Raw genomic sequence first — 25,062 nt, 5'->3', positions numbered from 1 at the left:
ACATCGCAACGAGTTATTTAGCCCCCTCTATCAAATTACTGACATTCTCATCTATAATGTTGATGGCATGAAGCCCTCATCATCCCCACTGCCACAAACAAACAACTAGAGGGCGCTAGCAGCTGTATTATTGCATACATTGCTCGGAGTACTGATGGGCCTCTTGGCCAGTCGGCGTACAGCATTGAGAACCTGACAAGCTAGCACAATACAAGAAAAAACGTCATTTCGCTTCCAAGGTAAAGGAGCGACGTAGGCGCTGACACGCTAACATCATCTAATGTGAACAGTATTTTCGCGATTTTCCATCAGCTCTTTATTGAAATGACTTTTAGATAAAGAATACTAAACGTGTTATTATCAGACATATATTATATTGTTCAAATGAAGAAATTTAATATTCTATCTTTTTATTTTGAAAGTCACGACCGGAAGCTACGTGTATTGATCTCGCTAGCTTGAAACGGTTAGCGTTGGGATAGGCCATAACAACCACCCAACAAGGCGTCGTGCTACTATGGGGAAATACCGAACCGAACCGATAATAAAAACGGTGTTGGTTTAGTTTATAGTCAAGATAAACGCTGCAAATTCCCCGGAAAGTCGATGCAAGTGGAAACGATCGCATATTGGGGATCAAATGTGGACGTTGACGTCGAGCCGTGCGTAATGAGCAGAGTTGGAAAAAAAGAAGGTGTTGAGCTGCATTTTTTTCTCTCCCTCTCCCTCTCTCTCCCTGCCAGGGACAACTTGGGTCGGAGTACCGACTAAACTACGAGGTTATACGAATGATATAATGTCCTCGAAGCTCTCCACTTTCTGGTAAATATCTTGAGCGCTTTCTTTTCAACAGTTGCATCGCATCTTGCTCTGAGTAGATATCTGTTTCCGAGGGGTAACGTTGAAGTCAAAGCGACACAGCAGAGGTAGCTTAGCCTCCTAGGATATGCTACTAATTACTGTGGTGAATAGGACTCCCCTCGCCAGGCTGTCGCTACACATTTGAACATTACTTCACATTTTAATCAGCTGAGATAAACAACTCTCTTGTTCTTTGCTCTTATGATCACTTTTAACCAGGGCTTCTGCTGAGCAACGATAGCCACCAATAGCTCAGAGAGCAACAATAGCTCCGCGTAAACGTAAGGCTAACAAAGCCATCGCCAATGATTGATTTCTTTATACACTGGTTACAGAAGGGGGGGGGGACACCTCTTCCGTTTTCGTGAGTTCATGTCGATAGAAAAGTTCGGGATGAATGTGCATTATAACTTTAAGGATCAACCTACATGTTGCTGTTCGTCGCCTCTGTGTCAGATAACGGTATTTGTGATAGTTTGTGCTGTGGCAACATATGGCATCTTATATGGTAACCAATAGGCTACTTGTGGAAAAGGGGTTTATTAGTGTAACAAAGTCATATACTACTTAAACCAGCAGTCTAATGATAATCCCGTATATATAAAGATAACTAACAGATAGATACCCTCTCGTATTTGCACAAACCACCCAAAGGATGTATTGCATTGCGTTGGGCTTCCTCTAACAATGTGTATATGTGTTGGTACCACCACCTATTTAAGTGGTGAGGAGCCATATGCACATGTGATAATCCGTGTGGTAATCCCACTGAAATTCTGTTGAGCTGCAGCATTGTGTACACCCTGCCATCCTCTTAAAGACACTGTGTGTGTGTGTGTGTGTGTGTGTGTGTGTGTGTGTGTTTCTCATTCTGAAAGATGCACTCACGGCTCTCCTCTGCGTTTTAGGTTTGTCATTTCAACAGGTCAAGTATTTGTGTCAGTGCTCCAGTGCAATAATGACATGTAATTATTGGAGTTACATGCTCAGAAGTCCATGACTGGCATGAAAGGCCGTGAGCTTGCAAGTACTTGCCCCAGAGTTGCTGACTGAACCGGACTTTGGCCGGCATGCTGTTTACCCGGGCCTGTTGGGTTGAGACCTCAATGAGGAGCATTGACAGCTCACTTAAAATAAGCACTTATTGTTTCCTGGGCTGCCATTCATTCACTGGAGGTTGACTGCCAGGCTGTGGTTATATAGTCGTTACGCACTTAACAATTCTTTATTGTAGAGTTGGCCCCGGTCAGTTGTTTTGCAAGCTGGACCTGGAGCACGTTATTCATCCGTTCACTCTTTATCATTGTAGCTACCCTCACGTTTTCACCCAAAGATCTAAACAAAACTTATTGATGAAATATCTTGCAAGATATCATCTGACAACATAGTCTGCGAAATGCTGAATACGCAGCACTACGGTCCATATTGTTGGTTGACGGGCTAATCCAGAGGCTGCCCACCATGAGTCATCATTGTGAGGACTTTTGTTGACTCTATCCGTCGCTGTCATGTCAGTGTGTTGCTGTTTCTGGCCTGTTCTGATTCCTGTAGTTTCCTGTTGGCTCTCCTGGCAGAGACTGTAATCAGTCGAATGGCCTGATTAACTGCTATACTGATTGACCTGATTGGCAGAAACACTGCGGAGGTAAGCAGTCTTCTCTGCCACTAAATCTTCTCTCTCGGCTATCATGTTCAGACAAAACATGACATGATTATTATTTAAAGGGAGCAATTTATTCTGTTTTCTCCACCTGCGGTCCATATTCCATTTGTTGATCTCGCCGTGAGATGTATGCAGACGCATCAATACTGTAGAGGTCACTCTGTTAGGACGCTCTGGTTTCAGCTCAGCGCTGCTTATTATGTTCCTTTTTGAGCACCTCTGATTGTATCAAATATCCAAAGAGTCAAACGGTCTATAATTACCGAAGCTGTACCGTCCGGCTTGTTTAGCAGAGTCTCCACACAGGTCATTTAAGAGCTTCTGTGTCTGCATGTGTATGTATATTAAAGACTGAAATCACAAGGAATTAGTTGACGTACTTGGATTGTATTTTTTTTTATTGGTTGGACAATACCTGCATCTTTCTTTTTCCGTTGTATGCGAGTCAAGAAAGTAAATTATCTACGCTTCTTCTTGCATCAGTGCGACAGGACTTCATGAGATAATGACATGCCGGCGATAGACTAATAAAAATTCCATGTTGAAGAAATGATACTGAAGAGCTGTGTTTTTGAGAGCTTTGACACATTTAGAGCACTTTGCAGCTACTGTGTAATTTTAGACGGGGAAGTGTTTGGTGGGGGGGGGGTGGATGCATTTCAGTATTTCTACAGTTACTGCCCTTTCATTCAGGCCTGACTGCGATACTGTCACAGTGATTGCTCCTCTTCAGAAGATTAGGGGCTGTGTCATTGAGCCAAACAAAGATTGCTGTCAAAAGGTGGTGATTTTATCATTTCATTCATAGGATTCACTGTGGAGAGCACAGCACCTCTTTGAGCCGTTTGAACAAAGCAGGGAAAGTCTTTAGATTCAAACTGTTACAAAAATTACTAAAACGGCATGAAATCTTAAAATCTCAATCATCTGCCACACTGCCAAAGTAATTCTTCACATCACTTTCAACTGTTGAAGTCTTGTCATGCTGTCCTAGCTTCATTACAGCTGTCACTTTGATTCAAACTGTTGTCTGTCTGTGTTTCATTAGCAGAGCTTTGGTTAAAGTGGATGAGTTGGGAAAAAAACCCTGCTTTGAAATAGTAAGAACATGCTCCTAAAAACATGAGTGTGGCAGACAGGAAAGGGGATCCGGATACCTACCGCTTCCCTTTTCTCTTGCCGTGATGAGGACGTCCACATAAATGATTGATACGGTGCCTTGACTGTCATTTGAATAATACATCGGTCCTGTTCTCGTGCCAAGCAGTTTTGTATGGTAATGTTCTGTGGGAGGCTGGGGTTCTGTCTTTTAAAACCTCTGCAAGTGGCTGATTTTAAATAAAATGAAATGATCCAAGTGACTGAGGCAAGGTGAGCAGCCGTTTTGAAAGGGTGCGTATGTTTCTGTGTATGTAGAGGGAGATAGGTGGGGGCAGGGAGGGTCTCCTGTCACCTCTCATTAGGGACGTATAGTCCAGCTTGGCCGCCGGCGTCTGCCTCCTTCCCCCCCCTCCCAGCTTCCGTCTGTGGCACTGCCCTTCTCTGCTCCCAGCCAGAAGACAACAGAGCCGCACGCTGTTTCAGTCCAAACTACTGGAAAGTGTCAGGTCTCAAGAAAATAGCCGTCCTAAATCCTAAATTGTGCTTTTAGAGATTCTGCACTGCAGCTCAAGTTAGATATTTGGCTCACTCATTTGAGTGAATTAACGCTGGGAGTCAGTGTGTTGTTCAATTGATGCGTTGGTTGCTTTGTTTTATTCTGCCTCTGCTGCGCTCCTTTGAGGACCCCCCCCCCCCTGCATTGTAAACAAGACGGTATGTATCTCAAGGGCTGCCTCCTCTCTCCTACATATTCAAATTCAACTTCTAATTTTGTCCAAATGAATTCCCTGTGAAGATAGAGCTTATTTAAAGCAGTCTAATAAAATAAAGATCAACCAACGTTTTTATTGGAGTGCTCCAGTGTGACTGCTCGGTGACTGTGTGTGTGTGCGCGTGTGTGTGTGTGTGTGTGTGTGTGTGTGTGTGTGTGTGGAGTAACAGGCTGTGGTTTTCCATTGAACCCTTGGGAGGCTGTAGAGTGCTGCTCTAAAGGGGCCGACACAATGATTTATTAGTATAGTAGGCAGGAAAAACTAGCAGGCTGAAATAAAACAGATCTCCCATCACACCAGAGTTCTCCGTCTAGTCTCGCAATTAGATGTAGAATACATGTTTGTAAAAGGGCATATTTATTGAAGGTTAACCATAATTTAAGTGCCATAGTAAATTGAGAAGCTGTCCCTCTGGTTTGGAAAATAATCAAAATATTTTTGATCTCAAATGTACATGCCGGTAGAAATGAAGTCTGATATGCTTGTAATTAATAACGGGTTAAGGGAGAGCTTAATTAATGAGGTGCTCTGCTCTCTGTTAGATTGTATTCAGTGACGGTGCAAAGGAGAGAGCAGGAAAGTTACTGCGCCTTCACTGCTGTCATGGCTGGCAACAATAAGCTGAGGGAAAATGGCTGTATGGAGCCGTTTGTTGTAGCTCACTTGTGTCGCACAGCATATTCTGTCTTTATGTGAATTTGACCGAACCGTGTAGATTAACAACCACCCAAATAATGAACATCATTTGTCCTGTAGAATTGGTATCGCATTAGGGCTTCGAAAGGCATTTTTCCCAGAGAAGTTTTGGCTTGTCATGGCAGGAAAAAGGTGTTATTAATTATATTAATGATGGCTCGACAATGTGACGAGAAGCCAGCATGCATTATACCAAGACCTTGAAACTGAAGTAGCTAAATAGAGTTCAGCCATCTTTCTTCTTAATTATTTACACACCTTTTCCTATGGTAAACTGTTAAAATGGCCTCTGTTTATACATTTTTAATGGACAAAATAACCAGACAGCAATGCCTGTTTTTGGCTCATGCAATGAATTAAATACCTGATAAATCAAAAGCATTTCGTGCTGTTCATGCAAAAATCGTTTAAAAATTCAATATGCTGCATCGCCCACAGTGTCCTTGTATTAAAGCTACCACTGTATTAATGGCATGGTGAAACCGCTGACAGACGACACATTTTGTATCAGCTCAGAGCATATATTGTCTTGCGGACGTCCCGCGTGTCACATAATGGACTAAGACTGCACGATGTGACATTTCCCATCAACACTGCTCTGAAGCACTAAAGAGTTTCACTGAACAACCTCAGGTCACTGCAGCTACTCTGATGCGTAGTCCGACTGAGGTGATGTGAACTAAAGAGAGATCCAAAGTCTGAAAACTAGCTAAGTGACATTTCAATAGTAATTAAATGGGAAATGGACTTGTACTTGTACAGCGCTTTTGTAGTCTTCCGACCACTCAAAGCGCTTGAAAACTACATTCACCCATTCATACACTGATGGCAGGGGCTACCATGTGTGAGTGAGTTGTACCTTCCTCTGAGTATCACTGTACTTCTGCACTAGACTTGTTGTTGACTGCCAGGCGGAGTTTCCTGAGGGCCGAGCAGAGGAAGACTGTTAACCTCAGTCACCGATGAAGATTATAGATGGAAGTCTCTACACGCAGTCTTCAGATGAAGACTGCCACTCTAAAAAAGCCTCCTCATCACAATTTGTAGCATTTCAGGCCTGTGAAGTTGCAAAGGCATCTCTGATTCATGATTGCACTGAAATCAATCACTGATACTGTGTAATAGATAGTAATAGATGTCCCTCTGTTCCGCTTCCTTAACACTGGCGCCCCCGGCCATTCATTATCTTTAACAGAGTCCAAACAGTCCAAACTCATCATGTTGCAATCCCTGTGAGATGCTAGTCAGCAACATTTTGAAAAAAGCATTCACTGTTTTTGACTTGGAACATCTCTCTAACGCGTTCTTTCATCGTCCTCCCTCCAGGTATGGCAGGCTGGGCCCGGGGCTCTGAGGATCCGTGCCCGACCCACGACTGAGGATTGAGAGGAAGACGTTGTCTGAGCAGAATGACTCAGCAGGAGGGGGGACCCCCAAATAGCAAGTGAAGAGAAGTGAGGATGGGTGCTAATGGATCCAGCTATCCACACTCATGCTCCCCACGCATCGGGGGAAACGCACAGGCACAGCAGACTTTTATAGGTGGGTATCTTGTTTGTGGTTTAATTGAGTGTTGTCTTCGATTGCACGGTTAACATAAAGTCAGCTCCGATAGATGATTCTGTTAGACGAACTGTTAGTGGAAAAGCACGATATTCCCACTCATTTGAAGTGAAGTGAAGTGTTAAAACCGTACTCCTGAACTCGCTTTGGCACTGTGCAGTGTGCACCCATGCTACAAACACAATGTGGGTCTAGCATGGACTCGCACTTTAGATTACATTAACCTGCTTTCAGGACAACTAATGGTGCAAAAGGTGGATCTGTTTGTGCATGAGAGCTCTTGAACCGACTCGTACAACTGACCCGAAATGCATTAAAAAACCAATACACCTACTTTTCTTCTAGGATACTATCCTTGCAGTCTTGCTCTTCTTAGCTTTGTTGTTACTATGTGGTGTGATCATTATAAGGCTGCTGGCTATCAGACAGGATGGGAGCTAATCTGCTGTCATGATTTTTGTGCCTGTGACCAGCGCTAGTCTGCTTGTAAGACTGTCACATTTTACTACTGAAGGACTTGACAGCTACAGCCCGAGACCCTTTTGCTTTTGTTTCAATTTCAGCAGTGCTGATGTCATTGTCAGAGAGCATTGTTGTACTACAGCTAGCTTATTTCTGTCTGTAGGTTTGTGCCTGTAGGTTTGTGCCTGCTTGCAATAAAAAACAGGTTTGACATATAGGTTGTCTCGTTTGAGTGCGTGTGTTCCTGGTATACACACAGGTGTATGAGGTCACTCTGTATTGGTTATATTTAAGTAGTGATTTTGATAGGTTGTTTGAGACCACTGTTTATTATGAGGCATGTTAGACTTAGTTGATAATCCTAAATGATCAGCTGTTGGAGTCTTCCTCATGGTCCGTAAATCTTCCACTGCAGCCCTCAAAACCAGAGGGTTTGGAGAACTGCATCAGAGATTAATTTAAATAAATCCGTCCAAAACAAAACTCTTTATTTATTTCACTTTCTAAATGACTGAGTTTTTTGTAGAATCTCCTTAAAAGCGAAAGTATTCTTGAAGGAGCCAAATGCTCTCTGTAGCCCTTGAGACCCATGAGGTTTTCTCTGAACTCTGTTGCCTGGTGGAGCTGGCCCGGGCCACGGATGATTGACAGTGTATGATTACTATTTGGGTCACATTGATGGATGCCGAGAGAAGGGCAGCGAGAGAGGATCTCCTTGGCAGAGCTTCCTCTGACGTACGAGTCCTGTCTCTCAAGCCAAACATGACTGCTATTTAGTTTTATTCATTGGGGCAAAGTATGCGAATGGACCCAAACTCGTTGAGGAGCACAAAGCAGGACAAAGTCCCCAATGAGCTAATTGGTTCTCGTGCTGAAACGTACGTTTTTTTTTTTAAAACAAAACAACATAAATGTATTCTGTCTGTTTTTATCTGCTGTTGAACTGGATCCAAATGCTTTGGTAGCTGGATCAGGGTGGTGTGTGTGTCCTGACGGAGCTGGCCACACCACAGTGGTGCTAGAGACAGATTGTGTTTCCAGCGTCCTCGGGAGTGAAGTGGTGTCGAGGTTGTAAAGTATACAAGTCTCATCAGAAGACAAAAATGTCATAGCTTTTTAATAACGATAAGAGGTTTCTTACTTTATATCCAGTATGTGTTACACTTTTTAGATTGTTTAAACACAAACTACAATTCTCCTGAAGCTAACCTGCCATGTGGGTTTATTCCAGGGACCTCGTCCTACTCTCAGCAGGGATATGGCTGGGAGTCTAAGCTATACAGTCTGGAGCACGGACATGAGCGGCCCACAGACAGGAAGAAGAAGAGCCTCGGCCTGGCGACGCTCAAGCGGAGGTTCATCAAAAGGAGGAAGTCCAGCCGCTCGGCAGATCACGCGCGGCAGATGCGGGAGCTCTTGTCGGGGTGGGACGTCCGTGACACCAACGCCCTGGTGGAGGAATATGAGGGCACGGCAGCACTAAAAGAGCTAAGCTTCCAAGCCAGCCTCGCACGTGCTGAGGCCCCCAGCTTGCAGCGGGACCTGGCTGCCCTCTACCAGCATAAGTACTGCACTGATGTGGACCTCATCTTCCAAGGTACTTGCTTCCCAGCTCACCGGGCCATCCTGGCTGCCCGCTGCCCCTTCTTCAAGACTCTGCTGTCGTCATCCCCTGGCTATGGAGCAGAGGTTCTCATGGACATTGAGACAGCCGGCATCGACGTGCCCATGTTCTCGGCCCTACTTCACTACCTGTACAGCGGGGAGTTTGGTGTGAGCGGGGCAGAGGATACCAGGCTGCAAAACGTGGATGTACTGGTGCAACTCAGTGAGGAGTTTGGTACACCCAACTCCCTGGAGGCTGATATGAAGGGCCTGTTTGACTACATGTGTTACTACGACGCTCTGCTCAGCTTCTCCTCAGACTCCGAGATGATAGAGAGCTGTAACGAGCGAGGCGCTGTGGCTGCAGCACCAGCAGTGAGCTCGGTAGGCCCCGGGACCCCAGACGAGGACCTTAGGGCTCATAAAGCCATCCTCTCGGCGCGTTCTCCTTTCTTTAGGAACCTTTTGCAGCGGCGCATCCGCACGGGAGAGGAAATGACAGAGCGCACGTTGCAGACGCCGACCCGCATAGTGCTGGACGAGTCCATCATCCCGCGGAAATACGTGCAGGTTATTCTCCACTGCATGTACACGGACGCGGTGGAGCTCGGGCTGGTGCTGCGGGGCAGCCCGTCAGCGGGCAGCCTCGGCGAGGTGCAGGCCCTGGTGTCTGGGGGCCGCGGAGCGAGCACGCGCACCGAGGAGGCAATGGAGCTGTACCACATCGCTCTGTTCTTGGAGTTCAGTATGCTTGCGCAAGGTGAGTCATAATAATATGTAGATTGCACATGCATTATCAGATTGACCTTTTAACCATAAGTGCCATAATATGTGTTGTGCATGTATTTCCTCTCTCATATGTTTGTCCTGCTATAGACCTGAACAATACTGGACTGTGTTTAATTGTCCAGCTCTACTTCTGGGCAAAGTCTGCCACACAATATAGCGTGGTTTGATTAAATGAGTCTCAGTAGCGATGAGTCAGCAGCTTGGACAAATTGTGTTTAAACCGCGATAATGTAGTTGAATAGTCTTTAGCTTGAATTTAAAGGTTCATTTGTCAGTCCACTGATTATAGTGTCCGTCTCTGTGGATGAAGTAATAGGAGTTGGATTTTGTCGCAATTGACTGGCATGACTCAGGCTTACTTCAATGTCTGACCCTCGTTGTATTAATGTTCCACCCTTTCCTTAAAACTACATTATGCATATGTGAGTTGGCATGTGTGCAATATCATTATGCAGGCCAGGCTAGTGTTAAACAGCTTGGCTGACTTTGATGGGTGTGTGAGCTTCGGCTGCCAGTAACAGATTGATATAAGGTGAATGCTTTGCCTGCATCTCAGACAACTTACCGTCTGATCCATGCGGCGCCTCAGAGCCTCTGTCAACACTGTGTCTCTGGTCGTCTACTTCGTCACTAGTCTATCTTTACCCGGATTACACTGTCTTTCTGACTCTTGCTACTGTTTCAGAATGAGCCCAGTAACATGGCAAAGGTTAAAGCATCAGTTTGTCGTGACATGAGCCAGTCACTGTTTCACTCTCACCTCCTCACGAGTGGCATGTCTGAGCGCTGTGCAGTTTCTAACACGCCTAACTAAGCTCCTTTAAAATCAGAATTATCTTTTTTTCCAAATTTGCTCAAAAAGATCCAGAGAGGTTGTGTGGACTCAACACTGTTATCATATCCAGTAACCGTCTCATCATTCATAGAGCCACCATGATGGGAATTAGTTTGTCAAATATTGAAATGGTGATATGTGACGCATTAAGCAATGTAATCTTTCTTCACTGCCCCATGCTGTGTAAGGAAATCAAAACACTATTATTATTTTCAGTTTCAAAACTGCCGTACAGTTTCTATAGACTCGGAGCACTTGAGCGACGCTGAAAGGATTGTATTGTAAAGCTGAATGTCCAAATAGCGTTATTTTTTTCCTGAGCGCCAGCATCTCGTTCAATTGCTTCTAATGAGGAGAGAGCAAAAAGGCGCTGCACCTAGCGTATTTCTTTTCAAAGCGCTCCAACTTATGCTAACGCATGCTTTTTATAAAACTTGGTTTGAATCCAGTAAACTCTACAATGCTTGTATAAAATCTTATAAAAGCACAGCATTAGTTCTGAATTGACTAAGAGTCCATAAATGAATCATTTTTGTAGGACCGCTGCAGTGATCTCGATAGCACTGTACACTAACACCATACACTCAGCTGGTTAGACACCACCGCCCACCCTCGAGCTCTAGTGTCTCTCTCTCAGGGTCACACTGGCAGCTTAAGCCGACGAGCAGCCAAATAGTGTCATCCCCACACACCATCACCTCCTCTTCTCTCCCATCCCCCCCCTCGCAACAAGCCCCTACTCGAGGGTATTTTTATCCCCTCTCCTCCGTCTCCCACAGCGCTGCACCGCTCTAATCGGCTCCCATGAAACCACAATGTGGAATGTGCTGAGATGGTTTAGGTTGACCTGGAGTCATTGGTGATTTATTTGATAAATAACCTTTTTTTCTTTTTTGTCTATTTTGCAACTTTTCTATTACCCTTTTTGGAGATGTGTATTTTATGCCCTTTTCACATTTAATTAAAAAGAATCCTGCACTCTCCAAAGTGTCTGATCATCGGGGCATCTGTGAGTTCATTATGAAATGAAAGGAAGTTGGTCTGCGTCCACCCCACCGCTTCAGACGTCAGTAGCTGCCATGTCATGAGGCTGATGCCAGAGGTTTCATATGGAGAGAGAGAGAGAGAGCCCTCTCATCTGTCACACGGGCGTCCCCCTCGTGTGCTCCTCGGCTGCTACCGTCTCGCCGTGTGAAGCTTCGGCCCGTGGAGGTTTTTGTGGAGCAGTTGATCTTGCTGTCCTTCTTCCTGATTAATTCTCAAGATGTGCATCCCTTTATGACTCCATCTCACTCAAACGGCAACCAATATTAAAAGCCTTATTAATTTTTCAAGTGCACCGCAGAGATTACAGCCAGTTGGTGTGGTTTCAGCTCGTGCACTGTGGTACTTCCTCTCTCTCTCTCTTTCTCTTTCTCTCTCTCTCACCAGTGCTTTCAGTGCCCTGTCTTGTGTTTGGAGTGCGTTGACTGAAGTCCCAGTTCTTGAGTGATCATCAGACGTGATTTACATCCACAGGCTTCTTTACAGGCCATTGAGTGCCGTTGATGATTTAAATGGCTTTGGAGACTGTTGCGTGCCATAAACAAGGCGCTCCAAATAATAACAGCAAGACAAAATGCATACGTCCTCCAAAGTTAGTGTAGTGTAAAGCTGGCTGTTGCTGCTCCTGCTGTTGTGTTTATATTCTTGCCAGTCGACTGGGCTCCAGTGAATGCGGTGTGTACCACCCGTGGAGAGACGAGGAGGCGGGTTAGTATTAGATATAATGCTGATTCTAATCTCTAGCTCCTAATAAAAGTGCTGCATTTTTAAAAGGCGGGCTGTCGCTGTGAATTCTAATGGACTAACGCAGAGCAGAGCTGTTTGCTTTCCTGGGCCAGTGGTCCCAAGTGGGGAATTGTCTGCATTTGTGCACGGTGTGTGTGTGTGTCTGCTGTTCAGAGAGGGCAAAGGTGAACGATTGACGTGAGCAAAAGCACTTTCCAGACAGAAAAGACAGGACAGGGACGAGTGGTGGAGACAGAGGCACAGATGTTGTGGATCCGTTCCCTCTTCCAGTCTGTTTATGGCAGATACAAAAGCCAAAGTGCCTGGGTCCACATTTCAGCTTTGTCTGTCTTCTTAACGACGCAGGAGCTCCACCCTGGGTTTTAAAACACTGCGGGTGTCTGCTTTGCATTTTGCTAACTTTCCATTATAACTTTAAAGATGCCCGAAAGGGGAAGTGCATCATAAGTTTGTGCATCCATGCATGTGTGTGCGCCTACATGATCGCTCACATGTGTTCATCTTACAAATGTGTGAGTTGTGCTTGGGGGGATGTGGAGCCATGGATTCAAAAGCATCACTGGGAGCCGTCACTCTTAAGTCTGGTGTCCAGTTTCCCAGAGTGTGTATGTTCAAAGTGGTGGTCTGGGGGCGGGGGGGGGGGGGGGGGGGGGGGGCGCGGAAAGGCAGCTTAGATCCTCTACTTCAAGATAAGAGAAGCATTTCCCAGTGCAGCGCTGCTACTAGCCCAACTATGAGCTGACGGACAGGACGGCCTGGAATGAGGAAGTCGACCAGCTTGTGTTACAGTTCAGAGCAGCTCTAACTGGACGTCAGTCAGTCTGGCTTTATCTCGATGGATGTCCATTTTGTATTAAACGTTATTGATCAGAGAGAGGCTGAAAACGAGGCGTGTTGGGGTTTGGCTTTGATAGCTTGAGCTAGCCAATCATATGTTAATCTGAGTGGATGTGAGGGGGTTTAATTCTGCCTAAATGGATCCTTCTTAAGAGTAAGTGCAAGTTTGAGTGCCGGCATAGGTGGAGTTTTCAAAAAGTAGCTCTTTTTATTTATTTTTTAAACGACTAGAGCAGCAGGTACATAATTCCCAAAGCCTTCTGTGGCTTTTTAATGCATTTCTGAATTATGCACACAAGTGTGTACTCTATTGCGAAGTATGTGTGTGCCTGTGCACTGGCAGCACATTTCCTCTGGCTGCTGTGTTTACTTATCACGGTTAAGAGGAGGCAGCTTGAGACTGAAACACATCAAGGTATCAAAGGCATTTATGTGGGTTGGTGTGTTACAGAGTTAAACCACTGCCTGCTGTTCTGGTATGTGCTCTGATTTAGGAAACGCAGCGAGGAGGATGTGGGGGCTAGTAGAGGGAGACTCCCTGGGTCAGTGACTACAAGTCAAAACTACTGATGGTCTGGCAGCGGCTGCAGAGCTAATACAGTTAAATCCTTCTCTGTTGTATTTCTTTTCTTTAAACTTTTGTGAAGTATTGCGTTCTTTAATATTCATACCCGTTTCTGGAATATGATACATTTGTGCCCATAAAGACGTATCAAGATGTAACTTGCTTGTCTATCTCATTGGCTCTCCCAGGCTGTGAGGACATCGTTGTGGAAAGCCTGTCTCTGGACTCGCTCGTCCCCATCCTGAAGTGGAGCTCCCAGCCGTACGGCTCCAAGTGGGTCCACAGGCAGGCCATGCACTTCCTCTGTGAGGAATTCAGCCAGGTTGTCACTTCAGATGTTCTCTACGAGCTCAGCAAGGAGCACCTTCTCTGCGCAATTCAGTCTGACTACCTACAGGTAAGGGAACGGAACGTGGCTTCGTCTGTCAACCTGTCACCCGTAACGACATCTCCCAGTTTGGAGGTACACTTTCTAGCGGGAAGTTTCTGACATGTTCACAATGACTACTGCTTGGTGAAAATACAGTAAACACAGAGGGATAAATTAACACAATATCTGTGTCACTCGCACACTATACGCACACACACACACACACACACACACACACAGACGACACTCAGAGATGAGTAACAGCGTTCCCTGAAGGGAAATGCCTTCAAACCAAGAACCTAATCAAAGATGAGCTGTCATCTGCGCTGCCAAGATACTCGGGCATCAGACCAGATGGTTGAGGTGTTGAAATCCAACGACACAAACAAACCGGGCCTGAGTTTTGCTGGGACACCGACTGAACATATTGCATTTTCACCTCGTCCTCATTTAACAGCTTCCCAGTTTTGTTCCAGACATTATCTAACCATGTCCTAATAATACTTTTGTGTCTTTCTTTCTCCTTGTCCTATATCTCTCTCTCTCTCTCTCTCTTTGTGCCTTGGTCTCATTTACAGGCGAGTGAACAGGACATTCTCAAGTATGTTGTTAAGTGGGGCGAGCAGCAGCTTATTAAGAGGATGGCAGACAGGGGTAAGATAATACACTCTATAATTACCCTCTGAGCAGCCCCCCTAATGGCTCTGAGGAAATTACCCACTTACCAGAGCCTCCAAATACACTTAAAATCATGACTGAAAGGCACCAAACTTTACCCTAAAAAATAGTGACCTCATAGTGATTGGTCATGTCATTGTGTGCTCTGACCTAGTAAGCAATTGTCTTCTGTAGGATTCATTGTCACGGTTGTTGGTCATCATATTGTATGGGCTGGCAACCACACAGGAAGCAATGCAATATTTATCCATCATTTGTTTAGTCAAACTCTCCTGAACAATGTGGAAAAAAATAGCCAGCAGGTTGACTTAAGAGCATTAAAAGCCTAATCACTGTTGCATAAACAGTCACGGTTATATGCATTGTATTAAAGCTGCTAATGGCTGTTCCTGTCCTCATTTACTCAGAACCAAACCTTTTGAGCGGCACAGCCCACAGTGTGAACAAGAGGGGAGTGAAAAGGAGGGACCTGGATGTGGAGGAGCTAAAGGAGATCCTGTCTCCCCTCCTGCCCTTTATCCGAACGGAGCACATCTTACCTCCCAACAGTGACGTCCTCTCTGACGCGGTCGGTACTGCTTCTCTGCCGTGTGTGTGTGTGTGTGTAAATGTGTATATGTGTGTGTGTGTCAGTCATTGTGACCTTGACTAAACGATCCACGTTCTTCACAGCTTAAACGAGGTTTGATCAGCACCCCTCCCTCAGACATGCTGCCCACAGCTGAGGGGGGAAAAGCCAATGCCTGGTTGCGGCAGAAGAACGCTGGCATCTATGTGCGTCCCCGCCTCTTCTCTCCTTATGTGGAGGAGGCTAAGGTAAGGCTCCTTCACGATTGATTAATTCGGACTCCAGGCAACGCAGGAAGCGGTGGATTATTTGTGTCTTTTTTTTTTTGCTAACATCAAAGAGTAGAGGTTCTGAGAACCAGTTTTAGCTCAGATGTGGAAAATCATCCATGCCCAGTTGTTGCTAATGCATACTCACCGTGTTTAATAGCAGCCTCCATCACTTGACTGAAATTCATTTTATGTCCATTTTCACACTTTTCCTAATAACTTATATGGATTCCCAGGCCCATGAATATTTATGAACATTTCCTTAGACCAGAGAGAGTCATTATTAAATGAAGTGTCAATCAAGTGGAACTAATTTGCGAACCCTCTCGGTGTCCTTGAGTTGCACATATGAGTTTTATTTCTAAGAAGTTGTGGGCTAACTTGCCCTCTCTCGTCTACCTGCCCCCTTTAGTCTGTGCTTGAGGAAATGATGGTGGAGCAGACGGACTTGGTGCGTTTGCGATTAGTGCGCATGTCCAACGTCCCAGACACACTCTACATGGTCAACAATGCTGTGCCTCAGTGCTGTCACATGATCAACCACCAGCAAATGGCGAACAACTCAACCACAGCTCCGTCGGTTGTGGCCAATGAAATTCCAGGTAAAAGTTATTTTCGAAAAATGACCAGATGGTAACAGACTAAGTCCCCTTCAACATAATGCTCGTATCAAAAAGTGAAGCATCCATCAATGCATGTGTTTGTATTGCGTCTTTCAGTGCCTCAGCTGTCCGTGGTAAAGGAGATGATCCGGAGGCTGCAGGAACTGAGACACACGGAGCAGGTCCAGAGAGCTTATGCCCTCAACTGTGGCGAAGGCGCCACCGTCAGCTATGAGCTGCAGCTGCGGGTGCTGAGGGAGTTTGGTCTGGCAGACGGAGCCACTGAGCTACTGCAGGTTCGTAGGAAGCAGAGTTTGTTCCCAGGGGTTTGAGAGGTGATGAGATGGCTACGGCTGGGATACTAACGGGGATGGTTGTGCCGAGGACACAGACGGACCTCAGTAGTGCAGCAGATGCAGACCTTGAACAACAGAAAAATCTTTCTTCCTGTATCTCATGTTCTGTTGTTTTTTTGTATTTTCAGAACCCGTACAAGTTCTTCCCTGATGAACGGTTTGGAGATGAGAGTCCAATTCTGGCTCTACGCCAGGTGGGTCGGTGTCGGGTAAACAGCAGCCCAGCCATGGATAGCATGTTCACTGAGCTAGAAGGGGTAGTTGGCTTTCACCCTCCCCTACCTCCTCCACCTCCCCCATACCACCCCCCTGCCACACCCAGCCATGCTCAGCTCAAGGGTGCCTGGCGTCCTCGTGTGCCCATGCCAGCCCCTACCCGTTCCTTCTCCTATCCCTGCAACCGCACCCTGATCCAGCGCCATGCAGCTGCTAAGCATGGCAGCTCAGACTACTCCTCTGTACCCAGGCCCCAGCCCCCAGACTGCACCAACCCGCAGGCTATGGGCCGAGCTTTGCTTTCTGAACAGCAAGCGGTGAGTGCGTGTGTGTGTGTGTTACTTCCTAGAGTCCCTGTGCTACGATTTTTGTTTGTTAAAATGCGGCTGCATGGTTTGTGCCTGGGATCATTAGTTGCTAAATTGTCAGGTAACGTCACACGTTTTTGTGTCTGTTTTCCGATGCAGATGAGCATGGAGCCTGTTATGAGGGAGTTCATGCCTGACATTGCATTGGGTGTCTCTGTCATGTCCCTGAGGGAGCAGCACATGGCAGAGCTGGACAGGGAAGGCCCTCACGGCCCCATGGGCCCCTCAGGCCACCACCTGCCCCATGGGCCCTGCCCTTCTGCCCGCCACAGCCATGGCCACGGTCCTGGACATGGCCATTCATGCAAGAGACACGCTCCTGAACCCAAGCTGGAGGCTCAAGCCGAATTCCCTGACCTGTATGACTTCTCCTGTCGACCTGCAACACCGACCTCCGCTCACCCTCTGCCCTCCTTTGCAGGACCAGACCTCTACAGCCACAGCTGCACTCCCTCCGGCTCTTATCCACCCCCCTACATTTCTGAATCTCAGTCCCAGGGCCGCCCGCAGGGACGGACTGCCGCAGACCCACTACGTCTGGACGTCCTCAGTATGACCTCTCAGAGGCATGATGGAGTCCTTGCCAGCCCGTCTGTGGCCCAACCTAGGATGGGACACATCCCACGTGGGCGATCAAACGAGACAGATTTGACTCATGGCTTAGGACATTTACGGCCTCCCAGTGGAAACATGGACAGCTATGAGGAGAGGCACACAGGCCCTAGAGATGCCCCGGAGGAGATGGTTCTAGCTGGAGAATCATTGGGCCCGGGGTCCCTCCAGCAGCCTCACAGGAACAGTGTCAGCGAGGACATCGCCAGAGACCGCAGGTCACCCAGCAAGCCCGACTACCCTTATAAGAAATCTGCACTTTAACCCCATTTGAGGACCGGGGGTTGAGTTACGAAAAGGGAAAGCATGATGAGTGGCTGTCCATCACAATGAATGGCGAAGCACTAAATGTGTGCCTGTTTGTTTGTTTGTGTGTGTGTGTTTGTTTTTGTTTGAGAGGAGCAGGGTAAAGGGGTGGTCGATGGTTGCTATTTATTGGATCTGTCCTTTTGTCCTCCCTCTATCACACTGTGATATCCATCACACAGTCAGAGTATGGAATGAGTAAGAGCTGTAGGTTAACTGTCCTTGCTTGTAGTAAGTGATCCTGCTGGTTTAGAGGATGACTCAGGCTCTACTAGGACAGACTGGTCTCTTGAGTTTGATTGTAAAGAAAGACTTTAGCTCTATGCTGTGTGAGTCCTGCATGGGGAGTTCACAACACTAGATGTAGCTCAGTTATGAACTGATGGTTCAACAAAGATTACATTCATAAGCTCTGTTGTCTCTCCTTTGTTTTAGGCATAGAACGGGGAGCTGGTGGGATAGGAATCTCAATTTACACAGGCTAACAATGGTACACAGTCCGGGACAGAGAGTATTGTGATAAAATCATATGTAAATACATCCGACTGTATTCTTTTCCTCCCATTATTTGTTTTTCCATTTTCCCTGTAGCATGCCTATAGCAACCCACTTGGCTAGTGTTCCCCACCTGGCCCCCGGCTCTGCAGTGCTGATGAGTTAAGGGCCACACAGCTTGGTCACACAAAACAGGAACTGGACCTGACAGGAAGTAGGTCACCATAGTTCGTCATTCTCCCGTTACCCGGTCTGATAATTGTGTCAGGGTTTACCTATTACATGCTTGGAGGCAGACGCCTGGTGTTTTCAGAGGGCTAGGGGTGGCAGGAAGGAGCACGAGCGGGCTCATTACCGAAATACAGTGACGAATATAGGGGTGCCATGAGTACTGGGGGGGGGGTTTGTTGGTTTTTCAGCTGGAACAAGTGTGTGTGCGTGTGTGTGTGCGTGTGTCTGTGTGCGAGGATAACTTTGATACACACAGTTGTGTAGAGACAATCTCAGTACTGTACACTCCCATCTTTAGTCAGGTCTGTTTGTACATATCAGAGAGTCGGATGAGTTAACCAGAGTCATAGCATCAAGTAATCTAATCTAAAGCCTTAATCGGTGCTTGGAATATTCAGTTTTAGCTACCTTTTTGTTCCATTATGATGTCATATCGCTACCCCTGTTATTTGACTGTTCTGTTCACTATGGACACATTAACTACCCCTTACCCAAATGCTAACACATGTATATACGTCAGGCCTGCCATCACGCCACCCCATGCGAGGTTGTGGACCTGCATAGCCAGTGTTGATACAATTTAAATGTACTGTTAAAGAGCCACAGCAGCTGTAGCTCCAGCACCATGCAAGTACACACATAAAAGCCTGTTACAGCCAACAGCTGGCATACAACCTCACATACCAGTATCATTGCACTGTAGGAGCCACCGGTATATTAGCTGAAGGGAAAAGGAACAAATGAATTTCGAACAAAAGGAATCTTATATTGAAGAAAAGTTGGCGATAGCTGGCTCATGTCTCCAATGAAATTGTATATAATGAATTGAACTCCATTCTGACACATTTTAAATTGTTTCTATCACATTTTAGTGGTTGTTGAAGGTTTGAGTTTTTACTGTAGTGGACAACACTGTGTACTTGTCTTTGTCATGAAATCTCACTAAGAATGTGTGGTATAAAACATAAAGATTGTGTCTCAATCTATTTTGTCCCCAAATGTTACGCATTAGGGCAGTCTGTTCAGTGTTGTCGGTGGTGTGGATTACAATGTTTGTAGAGATGTTTCTTTTCTTCCCTATTCTTTACTTTTAAAGTAACATGAATATGTAGAGGATCTGAAGATATTATTAGCTTTCTGCTTAGCAGTGTTAAAGTTGCCGAGCAGAAAAAAATTCATTTTTCCATCTCGGTTGCTTCATGGGGAAAAAATGCAAAACTCCAGATTCCTCCCCATGTTCATGTTGGGTAGTTGTTTTATTTTCCGGGACAATGTTCCATTGAATAAAAGTCCTTGTTTTGCTCTTTGCTGTAGAGAAGTCAGTGCCTTCCCCCCCCACCGCCTGCGGCTGGGCTTTTATTGAAGAAGTGACTTTGATGTCTATGCAAGCTCTTTTCTACCAGCTTACCAGCCTGCATCAAATAGTCCTTTGGAATCTCATGTAGCTCGTTCTGTGTACATAGTGTTATTTAGCACCTTTTGGAATTGAACCATCTGAAATGTGTGATTGCTTGTGTTGAATTATAACAGGTACTTTGTACTTGTATGGTATTATAGAAAACATGTTTGTAGATTGATATTAAGTTGCATTTAGTTTCACTGAATCTATTTTTCTACTGTCGCCTCAAAAGGTGCATAACAGTGGTCAACTTGGGCATCCTCAAAATAAACTGGTTTGATATTATGGAATTAATTTGATCTCAGTTGCGTTGTTTTGTGCACTAGAAACGTGATAACTTTATTTGGAACATGAATATAAAACAGTGATATTTGTTCACATCACAAGTTTGTCTTAACTGGTCGCCACCAAACAATTTAAACACAAACTGGACATGTTCATGTGATGCACATAACATTGTAGCAATGTAACAATTTAATCTATTTAAAGCATACAGTGTTGAAATGTCTCAAGTTACATTCATTTGGAGCTTTTAGAGTTAAGGCATTATTATAAATCAATAAAAACAATCTCACTCCTTCACTCGAGAAGAAACAATTCACAACAGCAAGTCAGTGCACTCTGCGCGTTAGGATCACATCGGTTGCAGCAAGAAGTTCCTTTATTCAACAAAGAAAAAGGTTAATCTTCCAAATCACATTCATTCATTCAAAGCACCATATGAACCAGGCCTACGATAGCCGCACGGCCTCCTTGTTACTGGTATCCTGCATTGGTCCTTTGTCTCTTTCTAGCCCGCAGCTCCTCAAAGAACTGATGCACAGCTTCAACTGTGACCGTCTGATCGAGAAAAGGAGGGAATGGTTTGAGATTTGGATAAAGAAGAAGGAAATAAATCACGTTTATCCACTAAACATGATCAGAAATAATGTGCACTCTTTCCCGCGGGTGAAAAAGTAAATACTAATGGATCAAAACCGTCCAGACTAAATTTGCACTTTGACATCCATCGCTTACCTTTCCTTCAGTAACACACTGGTCTAAAAACGCAGTGATCGAAGTCGTCAGCTCGTTGACACCTGAGGGAGGAACACGTGATTAGTCTCGATCAATCGCATAGCCCATAAATTTCCCTTCGCATTACGACGTCTTTTGGAGGAAAAATTTACCCCACATCTTCCCCGCGCTCACCGTAAATGACCTCCAGCTGCTGTACGCGGTCCATCGAGCTCATCAGTGCCATCAACGGGTGCTGGCCAAACGGCTCATCCAAGCCTTTGTTCTCATAGGCTAGAATGGTGTCCGACTGATCCATAAGGAACTGCACCTCTGCAGCCACATAGACCCTCTGTGCAACAACGCCGCCCACAGAGACACGTTCATTAAGTAAAGAAGGCTCCGTTACATGGACCAGGATCACATGTAGAGCCAACACCTGCAAAGTGGCTTCCTCGTGCCCTTTGTTAAAGCCCACATTATACTCAGAGCTAGTATTCGTGGCCTACCTTGCAGCTCATGCAGGTGCAGAGCTCGGAGCGCCAGCTGTAAGGCCAGAACACCGCTCCCTGTCTTCGCCTCTCCAGCCCCTTGGCTTGCAGTTCCTTCAGCCTGCAGACGACAGTTTTGGTCACGGCCTTTGCAGGGCTGCCTGACATTTCCCCGTGGGTCCGTTTGCAAGGAGGACTCCTGGTTGCCACTTCCTAAGATACAAATAACAGCGGATGAGTTACTGTGCTGCTGACAGGAGGAGCGAATGATAACACGTGGGCTTTGTAAAACATCTCGGCCCACAGCACTGCAGACTCATCCGGAGAAGTCTCAAGGCGACTGACACAACGAGATGATTGGGTGATGAAAATCTCCAGCCAGTTTACAGTAAGCTGCCCTGTGAAGCCTGGCCAAAGCCGTCGACAGTGCAGGGGAAGCAGTGCCTCATGGGTCATTTCTCCCCTAATTACCCAGAGGAGGGGAAAGCATGATAACCAGCTGGAGCCTGCTCTATAATCTGCTCATTACCCTCCAGCCCCATCTTGTGGCAACTAAAAACAGCTGCCACCGAGGGAACGTGCACAGTGAGCACTCAAATACTGTACATGAGGGCCCTTTTCCTATCAAATCCCTGCATGACACAGTGGAGGGCCACATGAAGTCACACACAGATGTAGAGGGCTTCCAAATTATGGAGGAGGGTATACATGAACAGGTAACACCATACTACCATAAGTAGGAAACTGATACAAATGCACACATTGCTCACTCAAAGAAACTGAAATCTGTTAAGTAGGCCAGAGTTAGGAAGCTAAGATTTAAATAAAATTTCTGTTAAGTCGTTATCGCCGAATGGGGTAAACACCATGGTGGTTGAGCCTATGGCCCACTGATGACAGGGCTTGTATTTGCAATATTAAAAACTGGGTGTCTGCGATATGTCCCGGGAAAAATCACAAGTGGGGCCCTCTGGGCAGAAAGATACAAAACCACACCTGCAATTACCGCTTATCGCTATAGAGAATGAAATGGAAATGGAAATTAATGAATTTGGGGGAAAGGGATGTTTTCTTAAAATTCTAACCATTTAGGTTTTTTTTTCCCTCAATCTACCATGAACACAGTTGAAGTAAAATACAAGAGGATACCTAAATGTATGTTTCTCCTATTTGCCTTCAAATGTTTTCTCTGTGAAGGCCTATTGAAGTATGCTGCGTTCATGTCACATAGTAATTACAAGTTTTCATTGAAACTGCAACTGGGAAAGCTCATATTTCACCTTGGCACTTAATAATGTGGAAAGGCCAGAAAACCAAACAAACGCCTCACATCAGCCAACGACGGTCGTTAAATGTAATCAAACCCAATTGCCTGGATACAGCCTTATATTTTCAATGCATCTAATCTCTGATCATCAAACTGTTCTAAGTTGTCCGATGGCAAGAACGCTTGCATGTGGTTAACGTTAATCCTTCCCATCTCTACCAGCCATCCCAAATGAATTGGTTCGATCTCAGGTTCAGCCCCAGTACAGATTAGGTGTTAGTAGGTCTTCTTGTTCACTTTAACGCCCTTATTTTGCTCTTAATATGACAAACCCTGCATGCAAACACAGAAACAGAGGCAGAAGGTCGGCCGAGCACAGCTTCTCACCTCCTGCTTATTGTGCTCAGCACTGGTGGACGGTTCCTCATCCCCACTTTGACTGGGCTCAGAGGCTTCTTCCTTTTCTGCTCCGTCCTCGACATCGAGTTCGTCTTCCTCTTCCTCCTCAAGATGACTGACGCTGATCATAGGTGAAACTAAAAGGGAAGGACAAATGCAAAAATTGTTCTCTGGATTTTACTGTTAAATGTTTGCAAAGTCTCATGGGTTTGTATTTGCTTACCCTGACAAGCAGCTCAAGACAACTATTACCTGCAAAGTGAGCAGCATACGTCCACAAGACGGGGGCCTTGTTCATGCAGGCTTCACAAATCATCTCTTGCAGCTCCTCGGGGTCCACCGTGGTGCAGCCCAGGTGCTGTCAACGACAAACAAATGGACAACGTAATGAGAAGAACATTTGAAAAAAGGAAGTTCTCAAAAATGTAATTTCAATAACATGACTTGTGCTTACCCTGCTATGAAACCAATCCTCACAGATGACACACTGAATCATCTCATCGTTGGCCTATTGGGTAATTTAAAAAAAAGGGGTTTTTAGAGTCACAATGACAAATGATGTAAACGGTAGATTTGATCAATGTAATCTTTCTTACACAAGATCTCAGCGATAAAACTAAATAAATAAAAGGAATACCTGATCGTCTGTGTCTGGGTACGGCCGGTCACATGTGCAGTAGCAGCCATTGAAGTTGTGATTGTAGTGATTTCTGACGTTCTCCTCATCTTTGGCCTGTGAATACACGGGATGGAATAACTTCAGCATCACAAACATAAAGCACGATTCAGTTAGAAATCATCATAGAACCAGAGGACTCACAGGAATTAGCTGGCACTTGAATTCCCCAAACTTGCTATTTCCACAGTCACAGCGAAAATTTCTACATCAGAAAAATGTGGTTAATTATGAAAAGGATAAGAATTTCTATGATCAGTTTACATCACTCAAAAAAAAAAGAAAAAAAAGACCTTTTGGTGTACAATTCAAAGATATCGTGTCCATCGTGGCATTTATTGGCACACGCCAAACAAACCCCAGCAGGTTCTGCAGCATTTGGAGTGCAGGTGTTGCAGGCAAACACAGCCTGTCTCTTCACGTAGCCCTGTGACAATGACACAGGAAGTATGAATATACAGCACTATAATGATGACATACCCCCTCTAATAAGCACTATAGTAGTCATTTCATATTATCCGATTAGAAATACTGCAGTGATACCAAGCGCAATAACTTTCATTTCATAGTTTCACTCTTGAACGCCCCACAGAAGCAACAAAGACCTTACTTGTTACACACACAGTCACAATGAACACTGCATAGAAAACTGCAACACGAGCGGTCAAACGCAAGGCGGATAAAGGCGATGGCTGCAGGGATGCGGTTGCAGGACGCTTTTCTTACCCGAGAATAAGAGCAGTTTTCTGGGTCGCTTCCAGCCAGCACACACAAAGCCTGTTCGAGCTCCTCCTCATTGGACAGAATGTCGTCCGTGTTTGAGTCTTCTTTATTCGCTGCCATTTTGGTAAAAGAGGGCGAGGAGAACACAAAGACACACTGAGCTGCACGACAGTGTTGACAAACGACTGTTCCGGGCGGGAGTCGATGGATAGTTTGTGCAGAGACCACGTGGAGGAAGTGACGCAGGAAAACGTTACTGATTAACAATAAACAATCTCCAATGTGTTGCTGTTCAATCAATGGCGTTAGTTATTTTAGTTCAAGCAAATGGTATGATCGAGAATTCATGGATAGGCTTAACAAAATGATTGCATTTAATTGGCTTAAATCAAAATATGTCTGTATTGTATTGTAACTGCAGGTGGCCTGGTGGGATCATATACAGTCTCTGGGTTCATTATCACGACCTACACATTACAACCATCACTGAAAATAATGA

General features: G+C 45.5%; 2 protein-coding genes across 5 annotated transcripts; one reads left to right on the top strand and one right to left on the bottom strand.

The window, feature by feature from the left end:
- The first annotated feature begins 491 nt into the window (after positions 1 to 491).
- btbd7 (BTB (POZ) domain containing 7) lies at positions 492 to 20,292 on the top strand. 3 transcript variants are annotated; one of them, XM_079174955.1, is made up of 11 exons: positions 492 to 694; positions 6,421 to 6,636; positions 8,351 to 9,484; positions 13,730 to 13,938; positions 14,490 to 14,565; positions 14,997 to 15,157; positions 15,262 to 15,405; positions 15,839 to 16,028; positions 16,146 to 16,324; positions 16,513 to 16,917; positions 17,068 to 20,292. In XM_079174955.1, the coding sequence occupies exons 2-11, from the start codon at positions 6,555 to 6,557 to the stop codon at positions 17,842 to 17,844; spliced, it is 3,357 nt and encodes a 1,118-aa protein (XP_079031081.1). In that variant the 5' UTR covers positions 492 to 694; positions 6,421 to 6,554; the 3' UTR covers positions 17,845 to 20,292. The 3 variants fall into 3 exon arrangements, with proteins under 3 accessions (XP_079031081.1, XP_079031082.1, XP_079031080.1); XM_079174956.1 differs by having other exon boundaries at positions 492 to 822; positions 16,513 to 16,578; XM_079174954.1 differs by having other exon boundaries at positions 492 to 822.
- A 5-nt stretch (positions 20,293 to 20,297) lies between these two features.
- On the bottom strand, positions 20,298 to 24,708 carry LOC306707473 (putative E3 ubiquitin-protein ligase UBR7). Of its 2 annotated transcripts, none has more exons than XM_079174958.1 (11): positions 24,567 to 24,708; positions 24,134 to 24,267; positions 23,985 to 24,045; positions 23,802 to 23,897; positions 23,619 to 23,672; positions 23,417 to 23,522; positions 23,153 to 23,301; positions 21,517 to 21,711; positions 21,203 to 21,359; positions 21,029 to 21,090; positions 20,298 to 20,851 (listed from the first exon to the last, which is right to left on the bottom strand). In XM_079174958.1, the coding sequence occupies exons 1-11, from the start codon at positions 24,681 to 24,683 to the stop codon at positions 20,768 to 20,770; spliced, it is 1,215 nt and encodes a 404-aa protein (XP_079031084.1). In that variant the 5' UTR covers positions 24,684 to 24,708; the 3' UTR covers positions 20,298 to 20,767. The 2 variants fall into 2 exon arrangements, with proteins under 2 accessions (XP_079031084.1, XP_079031085.1); XM_079174959.1 differs by having other exon boundaries at positions 24,146 to 24,267.
- Positions 24,709 to 25,062: the final 354 nt, after the last annotated feature.

Source organism: Pholis gunnellus (assembly GCF_910591455.1).
Source record: "Pholis gunnellus genome assembly, chromosome: 15".
Taxonomy (NCBI): Eukaryota; Metazoa; Chordata; class Actinopteri; order Perciformes; family Pholidae; genus Pholis; species Pholis gunnellus.
The sequence above is the reverse complement of the archived record's forward strand: the minus strand, read 5'-3'. Positions and strand labels throughout refer to the sequence as shown.